This window comes from Engystomops pustulosus, chromosome 1, assembly GCF_040894005.1.
Source record: "Engystomops pustulosus chromosome 1, aEngPut4.maternal, whole genome shotgun sequence".
In the NCBI taxonomy this organism is placed as follows: Eukaryota; Metazoa; Chordata; class Amphibia; order Anura; family Leptodactylidae; genus Engystomops; species Engystomops pustulosus.
In genome coordinates, this window is record NC_092411.1 from 108,167,500 (window position 1) to 108,189,314 (window position 21,815).

Here is a 21,815-nt window from a genome sequence, read left to right on the forward strand (position 1 = left end):
TGCACCACTGATTGACGCTGGCCATTTCCTGGATTAAAATAAAAGGCAGCCTCTCCCAGCATTCCCCAGCGGATCTTCGTGCTATATGCTCCTTTGCCATATATCTGTGTATTGATCTCCTTTACGCTCCTCCACTGCCAGCCCTGACCTTCTGCTCTGCCTCTGACCCTTTGCCGCGTGTTTTGAACCCCCTGCCTGTCCCTGACCATGAACTTGCCGTCTGACTCTGTACCTCTCCTTGGCTGCCACTGCGGACAAAGTCGCACCAGTGGAATGAACTAGTGGTACCACGTTGCAGCAAATGCAACCCACTTTGCAGCGGGCACTGGTCAAAACCGTGTGCCACTTAGGCTCATGTTACAACAACTGATGTCTACTCAGCAACAGCGTCAAGCTCCTGCGGTTCCTCCTGCTACTCCGGTTAGCCTGTCTGCCGCTGAACCTAGGCTGAGACTCTCCATGCTGTTAAAGTATGATGGAGACCCGAAGTTGTGCAGGGGCTTTATCACATGCTCCCTGCACATCAAACTTATGCTGTCTCAATTTGTCACAGAACGGTCTAAGGTGGCATTCATGATCAGTCTCCTCTCCGGGAAGGCCCTGGCCTGGGCTACTCCTCCCTGGTACCGGGATGATCAGATGATGGCCACTCTCACAGCATTCCTCACAGAATCCGTTTTTGAGGTACCTGCACGTGCATATTCAGCCTGGCCTCTGAACTCACCTGGAACAATGCATCCATGACTGCGACCTTTAAGAAGTGACTTTCGGTACAAGTCAAAGACGCACTGTCTGCATGAGACCTACCGTCTACTCTGAATAGTCTCATCATTATGGCCCATGCGGATTGATATTTGGTTTAAGGAGCGCGCTGAAGAGCTATGTCTTGAGAAACCACAAGCCTGGGTTTGAAGTTTGCCTCACTTGGCACCTGCCTTCCAAAGGCCGCTTCAGCCTCCTGTCATGCCTTCTGAAGAGGAACCAATGCAGATGGACAGAGCCCGACTTTCCAGAAACCTTCCAGATGACATCAGGAGGACCTCTGTCTGTATTGGAAGATTTCATTGGGGCTTGTCCAGTTTATCCTCAGCGTCTGGGGAAACAACCGCACCTAGGGTTCTTGGGAGAAGTGTCCCTAGGTGGGAGCAAAGCTTCTTTACGCCTGAACATTCCCGTGCTCCTCACCTCGGCACTGGTAGCCAGTTTTAGGTTTCTGCTTTCATGGACTCTGGTTCTGCGGGGAACTTCGTGGATGCTGCTCTGGTCTCCCAGCATCACGTCCCAGTGGTCCGCCTCAAGAAGCCCCTGGTCATCTCCTTGGTCAGCGGTCATGTTCTCTCCGATCCGGTACCACACTGAGCCTATTTCCCTGCAAGTCAGAGCTCTACATAAAAAAACTGTCCTTCTATGTGCTGCCTTTTTCCACCTCGTCCCTCCTGCTGGGCCTTCTGTGGTTGCAGCTCCACACACCAGTCCTTAACTGAAAGACGGGGGAGATTCTTCCTTGGGGACCAGATTTCAAGTCTCTTTGCATAGTGGTTCCTTATCCAGTACCTGTTTTGGCCTCTTCCATAGTTCCCAAGTCTCTCGAGGGTCTTCCAGTTTGCTATCATTCCAGTTTGCTATGCTGACGTATTTTCCAAGAAACGAGCAGAGACTTTGCCACTGCATCGGGGTGTACCCCCGCTCTGTGCCTAAGACTATAGCAATGTCTGACTAGATCAAAGAGAAACTGCAGAGGGGGTTTATACGTAAATCCTTTTCTCCGGCAGCTTCTTCTTCATGACCAAGAAAGATGGGTCACTCCGTCCATGCATTGATTATCGCAATCTTAATAAGGTCACAGTTAAGAAACGCCATTCATTGCCGTTGATTACGGTGCATTTTGACCGCCTGCATAGAGCCAAGGTCTTCTGGAAACTGGACCTTTGTGGGGCCTACAACCTCATCCGTAGTATTCGCAAGGGTGATGAGAGGAAGACTCGCGATGGACATTTGGAGTATCTGGTAATGCCCTTCAGACTGTGCAACGCACAAGCTGTTATCAAAGAATTTGTCAACGACATCTTCAGGGATCTGCTATATACCTGTGTTGTGACGACATCTTGATATATACCTGTATCTTGACGACATTCTGGTGTTCTCTCAGGATCTTGAGTCCCACCAGTCTCACGTACGGCAAGTCCTTGGTCGTCCCAGGACCAATTGCTTCCAACATGAAAAATGTCAATTTCACTAGTGGAGCCTTCCTTTCCTTGGCTATATTATCTCTGACAGAGGTCTCCAGATGGATCCTGCCAAGTTGTCTGCTGTTCTTCATTGGCCTTGTCCGGTAGGACTATGTGTAATCCAGAGATTCCTGGGCTTTGCAAACTATTCCCAGCAGTTTATCCCGCACTTCTCCTCTCTTGTTTCTCCTATTGTGGCACTCTCCAAGAAGGGCGCCAATCACCGTCTCTGGCCTTTGGTGGCTGAAGAAGCCTTCTCAAGATTAAAATCTGCCTTTGCCTCCGCCCCTGTTCTCAATCGTCCTGATACAGAGAAGCCTTTTAATCTGGGAGTTGATGCCTCCTCAGTAAGAGCAGGGGCTGTGCTCACCCAGAAAGGGCCCAAAGGCCGACCTCTCACTAAGACTAAGACTTTCTCCTCCGCAGGGAGGTATTACTCCATAGGAGACAGAGAATGACTTGCCATCAAGCTTGCTCTGAAAGAGTGGCGTTATCCTCTGGAGGGAGCTCACCATCCGGTCTGCATATATAAAGATCATAAGAATCTCCTATATCTCAAGACTGCTCAACGCCTCAACCCTAGGCAAGCCCGCTGGTCTCTCTTCTTTTCACGTTTAAACCTCCTGATTCACTTCTGTTCTGTTGAGATGAATGTTGAGGCTGATGCCCGCTCTTGTGCCTCTGATGTCATTGGGGAAGAACTGGCTCCTCGGCATACTATTTTTCCTGAACAACTGGTTGTTGCTGCTCCAGTGCATCTTTGGCAGCTTACTCCTGGCAAGACTTGCACTTCGAAAGAAGATATTGACTTGGGGACACTGATCTTGTGTGGCTGGGCACCCTGGGGTGAATCGCTTTGTGGCCCTCATTTCCTGTTTCTATTGGTGTCCTAACCTGGTCAGAGATGTTTGGGACTTTGTTGGTATCTGCACTTCCCGTGCTCATAATAAGTCATCTCGCCTTAAACCAGCTGGTCTGCTTCTGCCCTTGCCGATACCCAGTGGCACGTGGCAATCAACTTCATCACGGACCATTTGCCTTCCTCTAGCAATACTGTCATCTGGGTGGTAACTGACCGGTTTTCCAAGATGCCCCATTTTGTTCCTCTTTCAGGTCTACCGTCTGCTCCTCGGCTTGCCAGTCTGTTCTTTCATCACATCTCACAGCTTCATGGACTTCCTCAGCACATCGTTTCTGAACAGGGGGTTCAGTTTGTCTTTAAGTTCTGGTGATCTCTATGTAACTAGCTTCAAGTAAAATTGGACTTTTCTTCTGCCTTTCACAGTCGAATGATCAAGTGGAAAGATTGAAGCAGACTTTGGGCTGCTATCTCCGACATTTTGGTTCTGCCCGTCGGGAAGACTGGTCTATTCTGCTGCCGTGAATGGAATTTTCCTATAACTCCCTGGATTCTTCATCTATCGGCTTTGCCCCATCCTACATCAACTATGGTCTTCATCCACGCCCACCTCTTCCTCTACCTGTGTCCTCAGATGTTCCTGCAGTTGAAGAGATGGTACAGGATCTGCTTGTTCCAAGCGGATAGGAAATGCAGCCTCCTCCTAATTTCTCTCCGGGCGACAAAGTCTGTTGTCCTCCAGGTATGTTCAGTTGAAGATTCCTGGCTACAAAGTTGGTCCTCGTTGCCTGGGTCCTTTTCGAGGTCCTCAGGTGCATCAATCCTGTGGCCTACAAGCTCTGCCATCCTCCCACAATGCGCATCCTGAACTCCTTCCATGTATATGTATATTACTCAAACCAGTCATCTTGAACCACTTCTCCCGGCAAGTCCCTCCTCCTGCTCCTGAGGCTGACCCACCGATGTCTATAATGTGAAAGAGATGCTGGACATGAAGACTTGGTTCACTGGAAGGGGTTCGGGCAGGAGGTGAGATCTTGGAGCCCGAGGACAATATCCTGGACTATGACCTTCTGCAGAGGTTTCTCCGGCCCAAGAAGAGGCGGAGACCAAAGGGGGGGTACTGTCACTGGTGCTCCCGCAACCCTCGCTGCCCGCCGGCGCCAGACTCGTGCCACTTACCCGTCCACGCTCCTGCCCCGGCTTCCCAGTGCGCGCCTCTCCTGTCTCCAAGAGCACACGTGCGCCGGTGCTCGTAGATTTAAAGGGTCAGCACACAGCTGATTGGCGCTGGCCATTTCCTGAATTACAATAAAAGCCGGTTTCTCACAGCATTCCCCGCCGGATATTCGTGCTATATGCTGTTAAGGAGGTCGCACTGGTTTCGGACGCCATCTTGACTACTGTCCGCCATATTAGATACAGCGGCCATGTTCCCTAACCATTGTCAAGTTAATGTCATGATTCAAACTTCATTTTATGTAACCTGTTTGCTGGCCTGTCAGCTAATACTCTTTGACATTTAATGAGAAGCCAGTCTGTCCTCAAAGCTGCATGATAATATTATTCTGGAGCCACTTATCTTCTCCTTCTCAGCAAACTAGTATAAACAATATCTGTGTACAAGGTCTCTGAGAACTGAGCACAATTAATTCACTTTTTTTCCCAGAATATGCTGATGTCCAATAGCTTTGCAGTATACTATTCACACCCCTTTGATGACTCTTCTGTCTGATATATATTATGCATTTTGATTATTAAAGGAGAGAAGATCTTGACTAAGAGATTGACGTATGTCTTGGTCTCTATGTTCAATCATGAAAGGGTTAATTAGGACTCACCTTACAAAAGTCAAGAGGGCTGTTGGGGCCCTGCATAAAAATCCCTAACAATATTTGGCGTCCCTGCGTGGGCTTAGAAGTAAACAACAACAACACCAAGACAGCCTCCGTGAAGTGTCCCCGCCGGCTCGGTGAACAGAACTGACCAGAGAGCTCTCAGGGTAAGATATTAATTTTTTCTTGTCTACCTTGATATGTCACTTCTGGTTCACTGGTTGGACGGACCGGGTAAGACTGTCTCTGTGTTATGTATTTGCCACTGTTGTTCACTGTAACCTAAGCTCATAGTTTTTGGCAAAGAACCACTTTGTAAGGTGATGGACAGAGACTGGACAGAGACTGGACAGAGACGGATGGTCAGACAGTCTGTGGTGTTAGCTGAAACTGTGGGACGGGAGGGAGTAACCCTTAGAGGTCCGCACTGCTAAAGTAGGAGATACTTTGTTGTGATTGTCAGATTATCATAGTGTCTATAGTACTGTTTGACTAGTGTCAATAGGGTTGCCCATAGAGGTAGAGAGCTCAATTTGTGCACGTGCAGCGGAGACCCACTCTGATCAAGTGTGCGTTTAGCTTCATTCTGGAGTCTGAACGACTTTGTGGATGACTGTAAGAACTAATAGTGACTTGGTAAAGAGTCAGTAAGAGAGTTGACTTGGTAAAGAGTCAAGGAGAGAGTAGTTCAGTAAAGAGAGTTGATTTGGTTAAGAGTCAATAAGGGAGACTTGGTAAAGAGTCCTCTGTGAAAGTCTGGTATCTAGTTTCTTTGGGGTCGGTCACACAAGGTGTCGGATTCGTTGTATCTGTGGGGGACAGGTTTGGCAGTGTTGCAGTTGTAGACATTTGTGATGGGAAGTAAGCAAAGTAAAGTAAGCCAAGGGTGCGGACCTAGAAAAGCTACTCAGATTGTGTCCCACATGAAGGGGAAAGATGCACAGAGATAGAAGGTTGTTGAGTTAAGTAGGACTGATGGAAAAGTGCAAGTTGACATGATCGGACATAAGGGCTGGTAGTTTTGTGTTGAAGTGAGAAGTAGTATTGAAGGTTTTGGGATGTGTCAGATGATCTGATGATTTTACAAGTGAGAAAACTTGATGAGATTTGCAAAACAGACACTTAGAGCCTCTGATTGACGGACGGACCAGGACAGAGTGACTGGGATTCTTCAGAGTGCCCAATGAAGAAAGAGACAGGCGATAAGGGACATTTCAAAGTTTTTGATGTGGAAAGAATTTGAGAAAAAAGAGATTTTATTATATTTTCCTTGGAGAGAAAAATGGCCCCTGTAACCCAGACTCCACCCCTGTATCTGGTGGTTAGAGAAGATGACACGCCCTGCCATCCTTCAGTGGCGGCCATCTTAAGTCAGTTTATTTTTCAGTGGCGGCCATGTTGTGGGGCTTTGTAGGATAACAGCTGACCATGCTTGGGGCGTCTGCTAGGGGTCTTGGAGTGAGGGATGGAGGTTGTTTGAGTATTATTCAAATTTATTGATCCAGACAATTAGAGAAAAATTACTATAAAAAGTGTTACAATGTCTCCGGTACCTGCTTTCTGGCATTTACGGGGTTAACAAAAGGGTGGGGGCTGTTGGAGCTGCGTTTTGTTTTGTGAAGACATGTACATGGCCTTGACGCTGAAGTTCTCCAAAAATCTAGGGCTCTGTCTGAGCTGTGTTATCACTTCTGTTCTGACCTTGACGCTATATTAAGCTGAAGTTGTTTACATAAGGGGGCAGATCGCTGCGTTTAGACTTCTCCCTGACAATCTAAAAAAAGACTTGAAGGAATTTATTTGATTGTGGAACAAGAATACAGTATGATGTGATGTCCTCCTGTGTACCCCATGAACAGACTAAGCAAGAATGAGCCCCCCAACTGTATTACAGAGCCTATGACTGACTTTTGTTCCTTTTTGATTAACAATCAACACAAGTGTACCTGGATTTTATTGAGACGTTGGAGTCTGGCCAGAACTTTATAGGTAGCATAAAACACTGGGCTGGAGATGTGGTGGAGGCACTCTGACACATTGACGTACAGAGAGAATAGAGGATGTTTCACAGACCACGCCAAAGTGAGATTGACAACATCTCTGGAAGTCTCAACCGACCAACCCAAGTGGGCGTTGCGGGGAGGAGATATTACTGTAGTGAGTGGCGGAGACGGCACCCACAGGGCAAGACAAGGGGGGTGGTTATGGACAAGGATGTTAGCGAGAACAGTCCCCCTCCTGAACGGCCCCCCCAAACAGAGTTATCGCCTTTCATTGTAGAACTCTCCCCTGCTAGTCCGATGATGATTTTAGCCCATTCCCGGTCAAGAAAGAACAGCCGGATACATGTAGGATGGTCCATGACCTCCAAGCTGCCAATGAGTGTACTGAAGCCCAGTGGTCCCTAGCCCAAACGGGCAGCAGTCCCTGAGAGTGACATATTATTCACTGTTATTGATTTGGCAAATGTTTTCCTCTCTGTGCCCCTACATGAGGATTGCCAGTACCTATTTGCCTTTACCAGTTCAGTATTCCAGTACATCTGATGTAGATTCCCACAAGGGGGGTAAAACTCACCCAGCCAATACCCCACGGCCCTACAGGGAGTAGACTGGCAGACTAGCCCCTTACTGGATGTTCTCCTTTTCAGTATGTGGATGACCTACTGTTTTTGTTTGCCAGGATGCATTTATTGACCTTATGTGTTTTCTGTTCCAGAAGGGTTGCAAAGTTCCCAGAGACAAACTCCGGTACTGCCAGGAGAAGGTGGTCTTCCTAGGCCACTGCTTCTCAGCCACAGGCAGACACCTGACAGAGGGAAGAAAGCTGGCAGTCCAGAATATGCCCCTGCCCTGAGGCCCTAAGCCTCTTCACATGTTTCTAGCACTGGCCAGCTCCTGCAGCCTGGGATAAGGTCTGCTGCCCCTTTCTGACTGAATTGCCTCTTCCCCATTTGCCCTTAGTCAGGAGGCAATTGAAGCATTCCATAGCCCTAAGCTGGCAAGTCTGCCCCGGCCCTAGGCACATGCCACTGAGCCAGACCTTTTATTTTATTTTGCACTGAGTATATAAGCCACAGGTGTCCTAGCCCAGGAATGTGGTGGCCTCCCCAGTGGCCCACTATTAGGCCCGGTTCGACTCAGACGTGAGGGGAGCCCCGCATGTGTCAGTAGCTGCAGCCAGCAATCTGCTCACCAAGGCCAGTGAGTTGATCCTAGACCCTAGATCACTCAGTTACAGTGCAAACCCCACATACCTTGCACAGTGTCCTCACCCAAGTGTGCACTCCTGATTCCCCAGGATACACTGATAAGGTGCACAGCTCTGAATCCTTCATTCTGTCACCAGTCTTCCAGGATTCAGAGGGGGGGAGAGAAGGGTAATTAACCCAGATGTTGAGTTTTTTTCTCATAGATGGCTCCAGGTCTGCAGGAGAAGACAGACGGTTCTATACTGGATATACAGTGGTCAGTGGCGCACATGAGGTAGTACAAGCAGAACCATTCCCTCCACACAGGTCAGCGCAGGAGGTGAAGTGATGGCACTCAGGGAAGCGCTACAGCTGGTGGAAGGTAAAAGGGCGAACATCTATACTCAAGGTATAGTTCTGGGGTCTAAACACGACTATGAACCCATATGGAAGGCTAGAGATTTCCTCACCTCTGCAGGGACCCCCTTTAAGCATGGCACGCTTGTTAAAGAGCTCATGGATGCTCTCTTACTTCCATAAGAGGTGGGGATAGTAAAACTAAAAGCACACACAATTTGGTAACTCCACAAGCCAAGGGCAAGTATGTGGCCGACGGGATGGCGAAGGCAGCTGCACAGATGGAGCCCGGAGACTGTCCTGAAGTCTCAGCGGTGAGTTCTGAGCTAAAAGTTTGATCCACAGGTGTTCCAGTCCCTGGTGGCCCGAGTGTCATCAGAAGTGAAGGAAGTGTGGAGGAAAGCTGGAGCCCAGATGCCGATGGGACCTGGATGCTGGGAGAGAGGGTGTGCCTGGCCGGAGCCCTGCACCCGACAGTAAGTCAAGTAGCCCACGGACACACACACATATCCAAAACGGCCATGCTAGCGCTCATAAACTACAAGTGGTTTGCCCGGGCATTACTACCCCTGTCACTAGACTAGTGAAAGCTTTTATAGTCTGTGCCCGCCACAACCCGGGTAAGGTGGAAAAGACCCCACAGAAGGTGACACCCAAGCTGCTGTATCCCTTCCAAAGACTGCAGATGGATTTTATCCAGCTACCAAAAAGTGGCACGTAGGAGTACGTGCTTGTGTGCATTGATCTCTTTCCAGGGTGGCCAGAAGCTTCTCCCATGACCAAGGCTACTGCCAGAGCCGCAGCCAAGAAGTTGGTGAGTGAGATTTTTTCTGCAGGTTTGGACTTCTAGAGACCATAGAGTCTGGTCGCAGAACCCACTTCACTGGACAGGTAAAGACCTGAAACATTGTCCCTCCTGGGTGTAGAACAGGCACTGAACACCCCTTAGCATCCCCAAGTTAGTGGTGGGATTGAAAGACTAAACAGCACTCTTAAGTTAGAGATCCGGGAGGCCATGGAAGAAACAGGGAAACCATGGCGCGAATGCTTTCCTGCTGCCCACCATTCAGTTAGGATCACACCCACCAGAAAGATGGGATTGTCCCCCTTTGAAGTACTTTTTGGCTGTGCACCCAGACTAAGCCCCTACTTCCCACAGACCCTATAGCTGATGGCAGGAAACCAGGTGGAACATGCCACACAGTTGAGCCAGGCCTTGGAAAAGCTCTGCAAAAGTGTTTCTGATTCCTTTTTCAGATCCAGACAGAGACCTCAGGACGCATAACCTGAAGCCTGGAGACTACGGGTGGTGAAGACACACCAGAGAGAGAGTCTGGAGCCTCGCTACGACGGTCCTTTCCAAGTCTTGCTGACCAGTGCCACGTCTGAAGCTAGAGGAGATTTGGGAATATATTCGAGATGCTTCCCAGAACCCCATGGCTTTGGAACATGAACCTTGCTGAGAAGGGAGGAGTCTGTAAGATGGTGGGAGTGGCTTGTCGCATATACATCCCAGATGACATCGCCCCCTATGGATCCATTACCCATGCTCGGGAAAAGATTGAAGGACTGTCCAGGGAACTCAAGAGAAACTCTGGGGTGGACACTTTGTCATTCATTTTGTGGTTGGGGGATTGGAAGGGTTTCCTTTAAGTGGGGGTGATATTGGGGACTGTGATTTTGCTCTTGTCACTTATTGCGTGCTGTGTGGTCCCCCTCATCAAGTCCACCATGTCCCAGATGGCCGTCCATGCGGTAAGAACCACGACAGGAGAAGTGCCCGGAGCGGAGGATGATGCTGCCTGTTTACAAACCTATGAACTATGGGAACTCAGTGATGTGATTTGAGTGTGCAGACCTGTAACCCCTGAGTGACCAGCCTCCAGGGGATCTGGTGAAGAGTTAACAAGTCCAGCAGGTACGGGCTTAGCCTATCTGTGGGTACCTGGAGCTTGAGGAGGTCGCTCAGGATGGAGTTACAGGCCAGCAGGCCAGCAAAACTCAAAAGGGGGGAATTGTTAAGGAGGTCGCACTGGTTTCGGACGCCATCTTGACTACTGTCCGCCATCTTAGATACAGCGGCCATGTTCCCTAACCATTGTCAAGTTAATGTCATGATTCAAACTTCATTTTATGTAACCTGTTTGCTGGCCTGTCAGCTAATACTCTTTGACATTTAATGAGAAGCCAGTCTGTCCTCAAAGCTGCATGATAATATGATTCTGGAGCCACTTATCTTCTCCTTCTCAGCAAACTAGTATAAACAATATCTGTGTACAAGGTCTCTGAGAACTGAGCACAATTAATTCACTTTTTTTCCCAGAATATGCTGATGTCCAATAGCTTTGCAGTATACTATTCACACCCCTTTGATGACTCTTCTGTCTGATATATATTATGCATTTTGATTATTAAAGGAGAGAAGATCTTGACTAAGAGATTGACGTATGTCTTGGTCTCTATGTTCAATCATGAAAGGGTTAATTAGGACTCACCTTACAAAAGTCAAGAGGGCTGTTGGGGCCCTGCATAAAAATCCCTAACAATGCTTAAGAGAAAGCTTGCTCCTTTGCCATCTGTGTATTGAGTTCCCATTTACGCTCCTCCGCTGCCAGCCCTGACCTTCTGCTCTGCCTCTGACACTGAATATTTGCCGCCTGTCTTGACCTCCTGCCTGTCCCTGACCACAAACTTGCCTTCTGACTCTGTACCTCGCCTTGGCTGCCACTGCGGACAAAGTCACACCTGTGGAACGGCCTGGTGATACCAGGCCGCGGCAAATCCAACCCTCTTTGCAGTGGGCTTTGGTGAAGACAGGGTGCCACTTAGACTAATATAACCAGCACCTATTGGAATTATAGATTGTTTACCTTTCTAGTAATATGCACACTGTCTGTTTCGTGTTACATGCTTTTAGATGTCTCTTTGGGTTTTTTTAATCAAATGTATTTTTGTGTTGAATTATAAGATTAATTCTGTAATAAAGATTTGAAATATTCATGTATTGAAGTTTATATGTGTGCTCTTCTATGAAGGTTTATTAGGGATAATCTTAGTTTGTTGTGGTCCTCCAAATTGTTAGCAGTAACACTAGGACAATATATATATTTATCCCTGTAGTTGTAGATTTTTTGGTTTTCAAACATGTGTCATTGTCTTTATAGGGGATCTATGGGAACCTGTCACTAGGTGAATTTGTAATAAAATGTGTTGACAGGTTTCCTTTAAACATTTGGGCTTAATTAGAGGACAATGAAAAAAGTAAAAAAAATATGTACTCGTTAAGGTGGTGAAGTGTGAAGGGTTATGTGTTTTTTATAGGCCACATGTTTATTGTTTTTCATATGTAACGTGTATGAACATATACTGTATACCCACACACACTGACAAGAAAATTGAGTTATGTGCGTGGGACATAAGCAATACCACACGTAAAGGGCGCACAAAACTTCCATTGTGCGGTTCTCGCTATAAAAACATCTTGAAGCATAAACGCGGGAATGTCTTTTAGAAATCTGGCGCCAGTTGTTACTTTCAAAAACCCCACCTTTCTGAGAAAACCCCCATCATTGGCGCTAATATGTGTCCGTCATCGCCTAAGACCCGCCTCCTGTCACCTCCCATACTCTCATTGGCTGATATTTTTTTTATAGGCGTTGAAAGCAGGATGACGTATTCCTTTCATTGACGGATGCTAATGTGTCAAAGTAGAGTGGGAAAAAAAGTTACCACGTAGCCACCAATAAGAGCGCGGCTTTGTTAATAACACGGCGGAGCTCGTGACGTTATTCGCATCCAATAGAATCACTTGACAATCTGAAAGGTTTGTGTAACGTGAACTACGATTGGCTAATAGATGCGCCCGTCCTGCAGTGCTCGGGATCGCGCCTGGAGAGAGAAAGATGATTGGCTTTCATCAGGCGCGAAATCTAACGCGGGAAAAAGAGAAGAGAAGGACCGAGCAGCCGCCTCCTCTCGTCCATCACCCGCAGGTGTGCGTTGTGTGACAGCGGCCGGAGGGCATTGCGGATGGGTGGTGCAGTCTGCTCCTCCGAGGGCAGAGAAGAAGCCGCCGCGTCTCTAGAGAATGATGTCTGATGTGTGCCCATCCCCAGTCCTGCAGTGCCCCGCATCGCAAGACGCGTCTCCTCCCCGCCGGGTCTTGGTATCCGTAATCAAGGCGGTATCTCCGTCCTCCGCCCACACTCCGCTCAAGCCCCGCCGCCCGCCCTTCTCTGCCGGGACCCCGGGAGCCGCTCAGCTAAGCCCAGTCCCGACCAGCCCCGGCTTCAGTGACTTCATGGTTTATCCGTGGCGGTGGGGCGAGAACGCACACAACGTCACCCTGAGCCCCGGACCTCCCGCGCGACACCAACCGCCTGCCCCCGAGCCCGGCCGCGATACCGTCCATGATGTCGTTAGGACCGGAGCCGCCGAGAGCGGCAGTGGGACAAGCGAAGACGCCTCTCTGAGGGTGCGTGGTAGTGTACTGCTGAGGGGAGCCAACTAAACCTGCCTCATACTTGTAGTATTGCCTGATGTCTTGTGGCTGGATGTGTGTGCCCCATTGTTTAATGTATTACTGCTCTACACCGACTGTCCCTTTAAAGGGACACACCACCAGCACCCATAGCTGCTGTGGCAGAGGGGCCTAAGTGCCCTTATGTAGCTACCTGTCTACTTCACCTGCACAATGGCTAATCACTTGTTAAGTTTAGTGCTGGGTCTGGTACTAGCAGATGTTTTCTCACTGTGACCTAAACTTTCCTTGTGGTGTAAGACTTGGGTCTATGACAGGACATCCAATAGCTTGTTGAATGAGGATCTGAGATGTGTCTAGTGTGACCACTGCAGCCAATCACTAGCCACAACACTGACATCACCAATAAAGCCAGTGATTGCCCCCAGCAGTCCCATTCATGTCGCTGCTGGAATGGGGAGTATGGAAGTTTTGGTTAAATAGATGCTATCAGTCATAGAAGAGTGTGAGTTCTGATAAGCAGGCCACAGGAAACAGTAAGTCCATAGCTTATAGTATGCATGTAGGATCACAGACCTGCAGTTGGTGGTTTTCATGGGCTGACCACAGTGCCAAGGGCTCACGTCTTAATGATATAATGCACGGAGTCCAGTTGTGTGTTGGTGCTCCTGTTTTGAGAAATGAGGGACTCCATGCATCATATAGTGCTGTGATGATGCAAGGGTCACATACTCTGCACTCTGTGAAATAGATGATTCAAAGACCGACCAGTTGTCTGCTTTAGCTCATAGGTCAGATATTGGTTAGCGATAATACATTCATGAATTGTCTGGCTTCTAATAGTTGATATACTTTGTTTATGCTTTTTGTTGCAAGGTAAACCATTTACTTCTGTCGCTGTGGTGTTCTTTCTGGTACACTAGATGGCGTATGTGCACTCTTTACTTTGTGCAATTCACCTTCTCCTAAAAACTTTCTTTATATATTTTTGGGTTCTCTTGAGGTTTTTATATTAACAGAACTAAACTCAAATCTGAGCTAATGAAAACTTTAGAACTTGTACGATGTGTAATTTGTATGATCATAATGTAAACTCAAATGTTCACACAATTGGGAGAGAGTCAGCCCCAGTAGAAAATTACATTCTGAAAATGGCTTAGTGGTGACAGGCCATCCTCCCTTCTTACACCAAATCTTTATAGAAACTTTGTTTTACCTTTTGTAGGATGGAATAAGACGTGGCCGCCCCAGGGCTGAAACGGTTCGGGACTTAATAAATGAGGGAGAGCACTCGTCCAGCAGAATTCGGTGCAATATTTGCAACAGAGTGTTTCCCCGGGAGAAATCTTTGCAGGCACATAAAAGGACTCATACAGGTAGGATTCTTTCTCTATGCAAGGCTTTTTTCTTTTTTTTGCAGGTTACTGTTGGGACTCACAATAATAGTTATCTACTATTTAGATATATAGTTCTCTAGAGCGTTGCATAGGGTTTATGTACCAGCAGAATCAACATTACTGATGGCACATTAAGCAATTAAAGGCACTGCTCACAACCTCTGTGGTAGAAATTTGTCCTTTTACTAAAATGTTAGTCTACAGCCACTTAAGGGGGTTCTCTAAAAATAAAAAAGAACTTTCTCTTTAATTGAACACCCCCACCAGATCAAACGGTTTGTTCCTAAAAATCAAATAACGCCACAAAGAGGAAACAAAAACCAAAATGTCACAAGCATAAAATAACAATTAAGAGATCCATTTAAAAAGGCAACATACACTAAAAAGGCCACAATGGTCAAAAATGACTTGATATACATAATAATCACAGTAGGCCTGTATAGAGCTATAGTAAGACCCAATCAAGGTGCTTAAAAGGGGGTGGGCCCCCTTGGTCTGTATATATTTGTGTACAGGCAGTCCCCGGGTTACATACAAGATAGGATCTGTAGGTTTTGTTCTTAAGTTGAATTTGTATGTAAGTCGGAACTGTATATTTTATCATTGTAATCCCAGCCAGAACTTTTTTGGTCTCTGCGACAATTGGATTTTAAAAATGTTGGGTTGTCATAAGAATCAATATTAACACTAAAGCTTCATTACATTTGATAACTGTTACAGCTGATCATTGTAGCCTAGGACTAAAGTACAATAAATTACCAATATCCAGTGGTCCGTTTGTAACTAGGGGTCGTATGTAAGTCGAGTGTTCTTAAGTAGGGGACGGCCTGTATATGTTCTCAGGGGGGATGTGCAATAATTGTTTTTAAGCAAATACCTTGGCTAGTTCTGAGGACTATACCTCTATACAGGCTTACTGTGATTATGTATACAAGTCATTTTGACCATTGGTGGCGTTTTTGTGTATGTTTGTTTTAAATGGATTTTATTATTGTTCTGATGAAGCGTTTATGCTTTCTACATGTGTCCTGAAACAGCACTGGGAATGGGGACCTGTGGGTGTGGGCAGCCACATCGACAGTCCAGAAGCAGAACTTTCGTGCCCCTGTATGTTTACAGACAAGACAGCGGCGTAGTATTTTATGCTCCCATCCTTATTTTTCTGCTTGGATGACTTTCAGTGTAACAAGAATAAAGATTGATTACTATTGCATTGTTTTAAGGTGAGCGACCTTACCTCTGTGACTATCCTGATTGTGGGAAAGCCTTTGTTCAGAGCGGGCAGCTGAAGACACACCAGCGGCTTCACACTGGTGAAAAACCATTTGTGTGCTCAGAAAATGGTAAGTGTGGAGGATTCTTTCCATTTGTAATACGTGGGGGCACAGACAAACTGATGACAGAAGCCTCTCATTAGCAGTAGCTCTATGTTTTGCTGTTTTTATATTTCATCATTGGGAAGTGAGAAAGACAACACAAATCCTTGTAATTTTACTGGCTCACACTGTCTCATGGTCTGATTGAATTTTGGGATAGGTAGCAATAACTAAGTATACTTACTTGAGCAGATTTCACTGAGCAGTATCTTTCTCTAGTTTTTAAGCATAACTTCGCTCCCTGTCTTTTGCGGGAGATTTAGGGTGTGGTCACAGTGCGTTTTTAAACACATTGCAAGACAACTGTTTGGCTGGTCTGAATTCAATCGTTTCTTCATTTCTGGAAGTGTAAGCAGCTGTGAAAAGGAAATCTATCACTTCGTAATCTGCCATTTTAACCAAACCTACATTTAGACAGCCCTAGGTATGCTGACATGGGATCTGATCCCCTGAAAAGAATGATTAAATTATGTTACTAAGGCTCTGGCACACATGGCAATTGGCGCTTTCCCATTGCCCTTATTATGCACCACCCTAGCGTGCATGCAATGGAACGGCCTGCCCTTCATTTAACCCTGTAGCACGGTAGTGCTGGTTCCGGTGCAGCACACGGCCTCCTCAGCGACCATTGACCCAGACCCCTTCCCTTTGTCTCTTGAGTTCATTAAGGAACCGCATTGCCCTGGTAGCGAGACTGAGGATCCCTCAGTGCTGAGAGCAGCCTCTGCTCCTCCCGGTGCTGGCACCTGGTTGCGGGCATGGGTATGTGGCCTGCACCCTGTATACATATTTTCCCATGCTCCAATGAATTTATACACACAGCTGTGGCACAGAGTGTAAAGCCATGCGCTCTGTGCCTCTGGGGCTGAATGGCTGCCCAGCACCTCAATTGCTCTGTGAGAGTCAATGCTGAGATGCCCAGCCACGCGGATTCTGCATTCTTGGCAATTGTTCTCCACCAAAATCTATTTTATGCACAAGGTAATGGTTAACCATGGTGAGATCACTGGCTCTTGGGAAGGGCCGGCTGCTCTATCTCATGCATGCTGGAGGCGTGCATAATTGGGCTAATGGGAGAGTGTCTTGTGTGAGGGCCACAGGAGCGCCACAGCCTCATTAGCATAACTGTATAATAGTTTTTTTTTTAAATCAAAAGCGCTCAGTTCTGAGACTAGACAAGATCAGTTCCTACAGCAGCATAAAAAGTATAACCACACACAGTGACAGCTGCCTCAGGGAAATATAGAACACATTTCAAGCATTGGTATAAAAGAAGTTACATGACACAGAGTATATAAAAGGTACTTCTTCCCTAGGGCAGAGAACACATATATGTCTAGACACACAAGTATGGTAGCATATTAAATGGTATGGGCAGCCAGATTAGAGTCATAGAATTGATCTGTACCTCTAGCAGCATAAGTGAGTTTATAAACCGGAAGATCCACATTGATCACTGAAATCTAGTCTAATGGTATGTTTGGTTAAAATGGATTACAAAGTGGTAGATTTCCTCTAACATTTTCACAGCTGCTTACACTTCCAGAAATCAAGAAAAACTGATTTAAAAAAAGCCAAAATGGCAACATGCACAAACGCAACGAGTTTAAATATACCATGGGGCTACATCCTAATTATAGTGCTATATTACAGCTTGATGAATCTGACACATAAAGTAGTTCAGAAGTTAATGTCTTTTTAGTAAAAAAAAAATTAGTGTTACTAGAAAGTTGTACATTTTGGTGCAGCTAGTTCTCGGGTTTTTGTTAGGCCACAGGGGACTGGAGTGGGTATTGCCTGCATTTGCTAATTTTTAAAAATTCCAAATTGATAAATCTGGATACATGTATCTGGAGTAAAGTGTTTGGAGTAAAATATGGAGTGGGTTGTAAAAAAAAAGTTGCTAAACTGGCTCATATCTGCCTACAATTGTGAGGGATTGATACATCCACTGACTTCCCGGGAAACAAGGAACTTTTTTTATTTTAAAAAACGATTGACTTTATTAATATATGACAATACAAAATATTTACACATACAAATACAAAAACTTTTTCCCATACCTTCCATACCAAAATACTCGTGAAATTTACAGCATTCTACATTCTACCTATTACATTCTATTATACTTTATAGCTTATTCTAATTATATAGATTTCTATATAAATTAACTTCCCTAGACCACAACGCCAAATGGAGGGAAGCAGAAAACTATCCTCTGTAGCATACTCACACCTGTATCAAAACTCGCGAATCGAAGAACCCTTATACCCCACCCCCCTACCGAAAGGACGAGAGCATAGAAAGGAGGAAAAAGGGGAAGAAAAGGGGGGGGGGGGAGAGAGAATTCCTCACTCCACAATCTTCTAGCCTGTGTTGCAAACTCCTGAGTGCTTAAACCATCTACTCCATTTATTATAGTATGCCTCAATTTGTCTCTTCGCTCTAGCCCATCCCATTTCTAAGCCCGCCATCCCTTTTACACCTTTTTCCCACATACTAACTGTTAGTGCAGTTTCCATTATCCAAACATTCTGTGAATGTATCTGTGAAGCTTTGGACATCTCCAAAAGAGGTGTATCCAATCTGTACCTTCTTCCCCACACTTTGAACATTTATCGTCTTCTCTATGTCCCACCTTATACAGCCATTTTGGTGTTCTGTGAAGTCTATTGGTAATCTAAAAAAAAAACTGAAATTCTATGTGATCCATTATTTAGATACCTGTGTATAATTCCTTAAAATATAATCCCATATGTCTTCCCCATCTATGTGTACCTAAATCCACTTCCCACCTCTGTATAAACAAGGAATTTAAGGATAGAACAAAAATTGCCAAGGTCTTCTCATTTCAAGCTTTTAAATCTATTGTTGTAATATGTTTGTTTTTTTGGTCAGGATGTATGAGCAGATTTACTCATGCAAATCGTCATTGCTCCAAGCATCCATATGCAAGACTAAGAAGAGAAGAACCCGGCAACAAAGAAGGCAAGAATCAAGTTGCTAATAACAAAGATACCGCAGAGTGGTTGGCAAAGTAAGCTGAAGTTTTTTGTTTTTTGTTTTTTTTTTTTAACTCTTTCTTACACCACCTCATGCCAATTATGGTATGTACTCTAAGTTTCAGTTACAATATCTTGTAAAGAAAGTTGGGTAACTAAAATATTACACCGTTTCATCTACAGGCACTGGGAGAGGCAAGAACAGCTTGTTCCTACTTTAAAGATGAAATCTCTTCAGAAAGCAGACCAGGAGCAACAGGACCCTTTAGAATATCTTCAGTCTGATGAGGATGAAGAAGATGAGAAAAATGGCCCTCATTCTGCTGCCCGTCGCCGTCTGCAGGAGCAGCGAGAACGTATGCATGGCGCCCTGGCTCTGATTGAACTAGCCAACCTGGCTAGTGCACAGTTGCGCCAGTAACTTTGTTGAGGCATACAAAATGTCCTACCCTGGCAGTATCAATGCCTTATTCTTTCTATAAGGGGGATGCGTTACAATGTGTTGCCTCTTTTAGCTGAAGCAAAAGGTTTTCAATACAGCTGCGGGTTATAAGCTAAGCACCTTATTTGCTTAACATAGGCTGCTATCCTGTAGAATTTCTATGAAGAATGTTGTTGCTTCCTAACTACGGAAGTAAGAGAATTGCACTTTTTATGGTAAAGATAGTTGTAAAGTGTTTTTTTTATATAAAATAATATTTTGTAAATACAGAACAGAAAAAAAGCAAGGATGGTTTCTACATCTGTGTGACTGCTGCATTTTACAAGCTTAAAGGTTTTTTTTTCTTTGAGAGAGAATGCACTTATGGCCTATTCCACGTGCATGGTTTAGCTATCACACAAGATACACCTGTATGGATACAAAAGAGGAGCATCGCTTTGTTTTCTAGTGGGTCTACTATGGGTCAGATATCCATAGTGATGGCCTGTCCCAAAAAATTATATGGCTCAAGATGATACATCTAGCCTGGGTTTAGGTGGGATGTTGCTGGCAGGAAATCTGCTGTGCAATAGCTACTAATAAGACTTGTTTATATAAAAAGTTCAACCCTGTGGTGTTTTCATACTGTGACGTTTCAGCAAAGGGTTTTGCATTCTGCATTTCACTTTGCAGTACCAAGGGCTACAGCTGAATTGCAGATTTACCATTTTAATTTCTATACTAAACTCCCTGTCCCCTCCCAATCCTCAAATTGTCTCTTTCCTGAGAATATTTACCGGTTATCGCCTGTAAATTGGAAGTGGCCACCTCCAGTGTAAACCCAGGCTTCACATGTTTTGGAAAGGTAACATGTTAAGTAAATATCTATTCTAATACACTGTATAGAACATTTTCTATTAGAGAATGAGAGAACTGTTTTTTTCCATTCCATATTTTGTGTGATAACCTTCCATTGTTCTTACCTGTAGAGGGTGGTATCCAAGTTAAGCTTGTAAAATGGAAAGTTGCCCATGTAATGGACACCATGATGTATGAAGGCACTTGTTTTATTAAGGGGATTGGGTGTTGACATGGTGGTATCGATTTGTAGTAAAATATTTTTAGACAACCTGCAAACACTAAATCTTAATATTCAGCTTTTAGTTTTCTTTTTAAAATATATATTTTTGCAAACTGCCAGGTGTTGTTAATGTCTGCATAATGCCTCAAAGCCACTTTATTGCTTTAACATGCCAAGATGTGTCATACATGTCTCTGCTCTTGGCAACGAGCACATTTATTGGCCAACTACCATATAATTGTAACTTTAGTTCCAGGTTCATGGTAACAGCCGCCTTTTATCTGAATTTGTATTGCCTACAGTAATGCCAATATTTTCTTATTTATTAATCTGTTGTCCTTAAGAATACAAATGGATAGCTGGCTTGTGAATTACCAACCCTTTCCAGGCACTGTCTTGCTACATTAGTCTGTAGTAATGTCCCTAAATGTCATTTTATGCTCTTGGAAGTGGGTCCGCAACAAGTATTTTTAAAATGTTGGTGACCCATATTCATGATTTAGTTTTTGACAGATGGTTTGGTAGGGGGGTGGAATTCTTCCATCTAGATTCTGTAATATGATATACATATGCACTTATTTTCCCAAATCCAGGTCATAGGAAATATATATTGATATACTTCTTGTGTCATCCCACTTATTGCCAAGTTGCTAGTTTGGCATGATGTTTTAGCAACAGTGTATTCAATGCTTTGAATAAACTAAAATGCAAAATATTCTGTGACTTTGTTTCATTTTTCTGTAGTTACCATAGTGTTTGGCAGCACATATGGTTGGGTTATTGAACTTGTTGGCACTCGTGAGCAACTAAGGATGTAACATAGTGGATTCAGTCCTTACATTTGAAAATCTTTCTAGCACGATTTCTGGACTACTGAACCAGAAACTCCAGCAGGAGCCTTGTTTTTGGATAAAATGACAGCAGGAGGCGCCTTTTATCACCTACTGGATAAAACGGTAACAAAACGGTCAATGGACCGTCATTGAAATCACAGCAATTCACTTGTAAGAGTGGTACAATAACCTTTCTGGACATAGAGGGGTATTGGCATACTGTTCCTTTGTATGTACTAGGTTTTATCTCTGCCCATTTGATGTAAGTGCATTTATCACAAATATAAGATCTAACTTTAAATAATCCTTTTGATTCTATCTATATAGATATCTAGAATTTTGTAAAATAAGTTAGAAAGGGTTGTCGAGGCTGTGACGGTAAAATTGTATAAGTGACCATAATAAAAACCGGATAAATGATCTGGCCCTTTCACTGTGCTGTATAAATGGCGCCTCACATTTATTCTTCGGGTCAGTACAATCTGTACAATAAATTTTGCTATGTATGTATTATGTTTTAATACCTTTTTAAGATGGTTTTTTTTCTTTACATTTTTCACTCCATACCTTCTCAAATCCATAACCATGTTTCTTCATTTTCCATGTACAAAGCTGTATGATGGCATGCTTTCTGTGTAACAAATCGTACTTGCTAGTGTCAGTACTTTATATTCCATACAGTGTACTGGGAAGCAGGAAAATTACAAATGTGGTGAAATTGGCGAATAGCTAACTTTTGCTAATCACTTTACATCT

General features: G+C 44.9%; 1 protein-coding gene and 1 long non-coding RNA gene across 2 annotated transcripts; both read left to right on the top strand.

Moving 5' to 3' along the window:
• The first annotated feature begins 4,489 nt into the window (after positions 1-4,489).
• Positions 4,490-10,909, top strand: LOC140130605 (uncharacterized). Its single transcript, XR_011855577.1, has 2 exons — positions 4,490-8,945; positions 9,727-10,909. It is a non-coding gene; the product is annotated as an uncharacterized lncRNA (long non-coding RNA).
• A 1,443-nt stretch (positions 10,910-12,352) lies between these two features.
• Positions 12,353-20,941, top strand: ZNF367 (zinc finger protein 367). Its single transcript, XM_072150827.1, has 5 exons — positions 12,353-12,943; positions 14,175-14,325; positions 15,570-15,689; positions 18,621-18,759; positions 18,908-20,941. Exons 1-5 carry the CDS (start codon positions 12,557-12,559, stop codon positions 19,143-19,145), a joined length of 1,035 nt encoding a protein of 344 aa, XP_072006928.1. The 5' UTR covers positions 12,353-12,556; the 3' UTR covers positions 19,146-20,941.
• Positions 20,942-21,815: the final 874 nt, after the last annotated feature.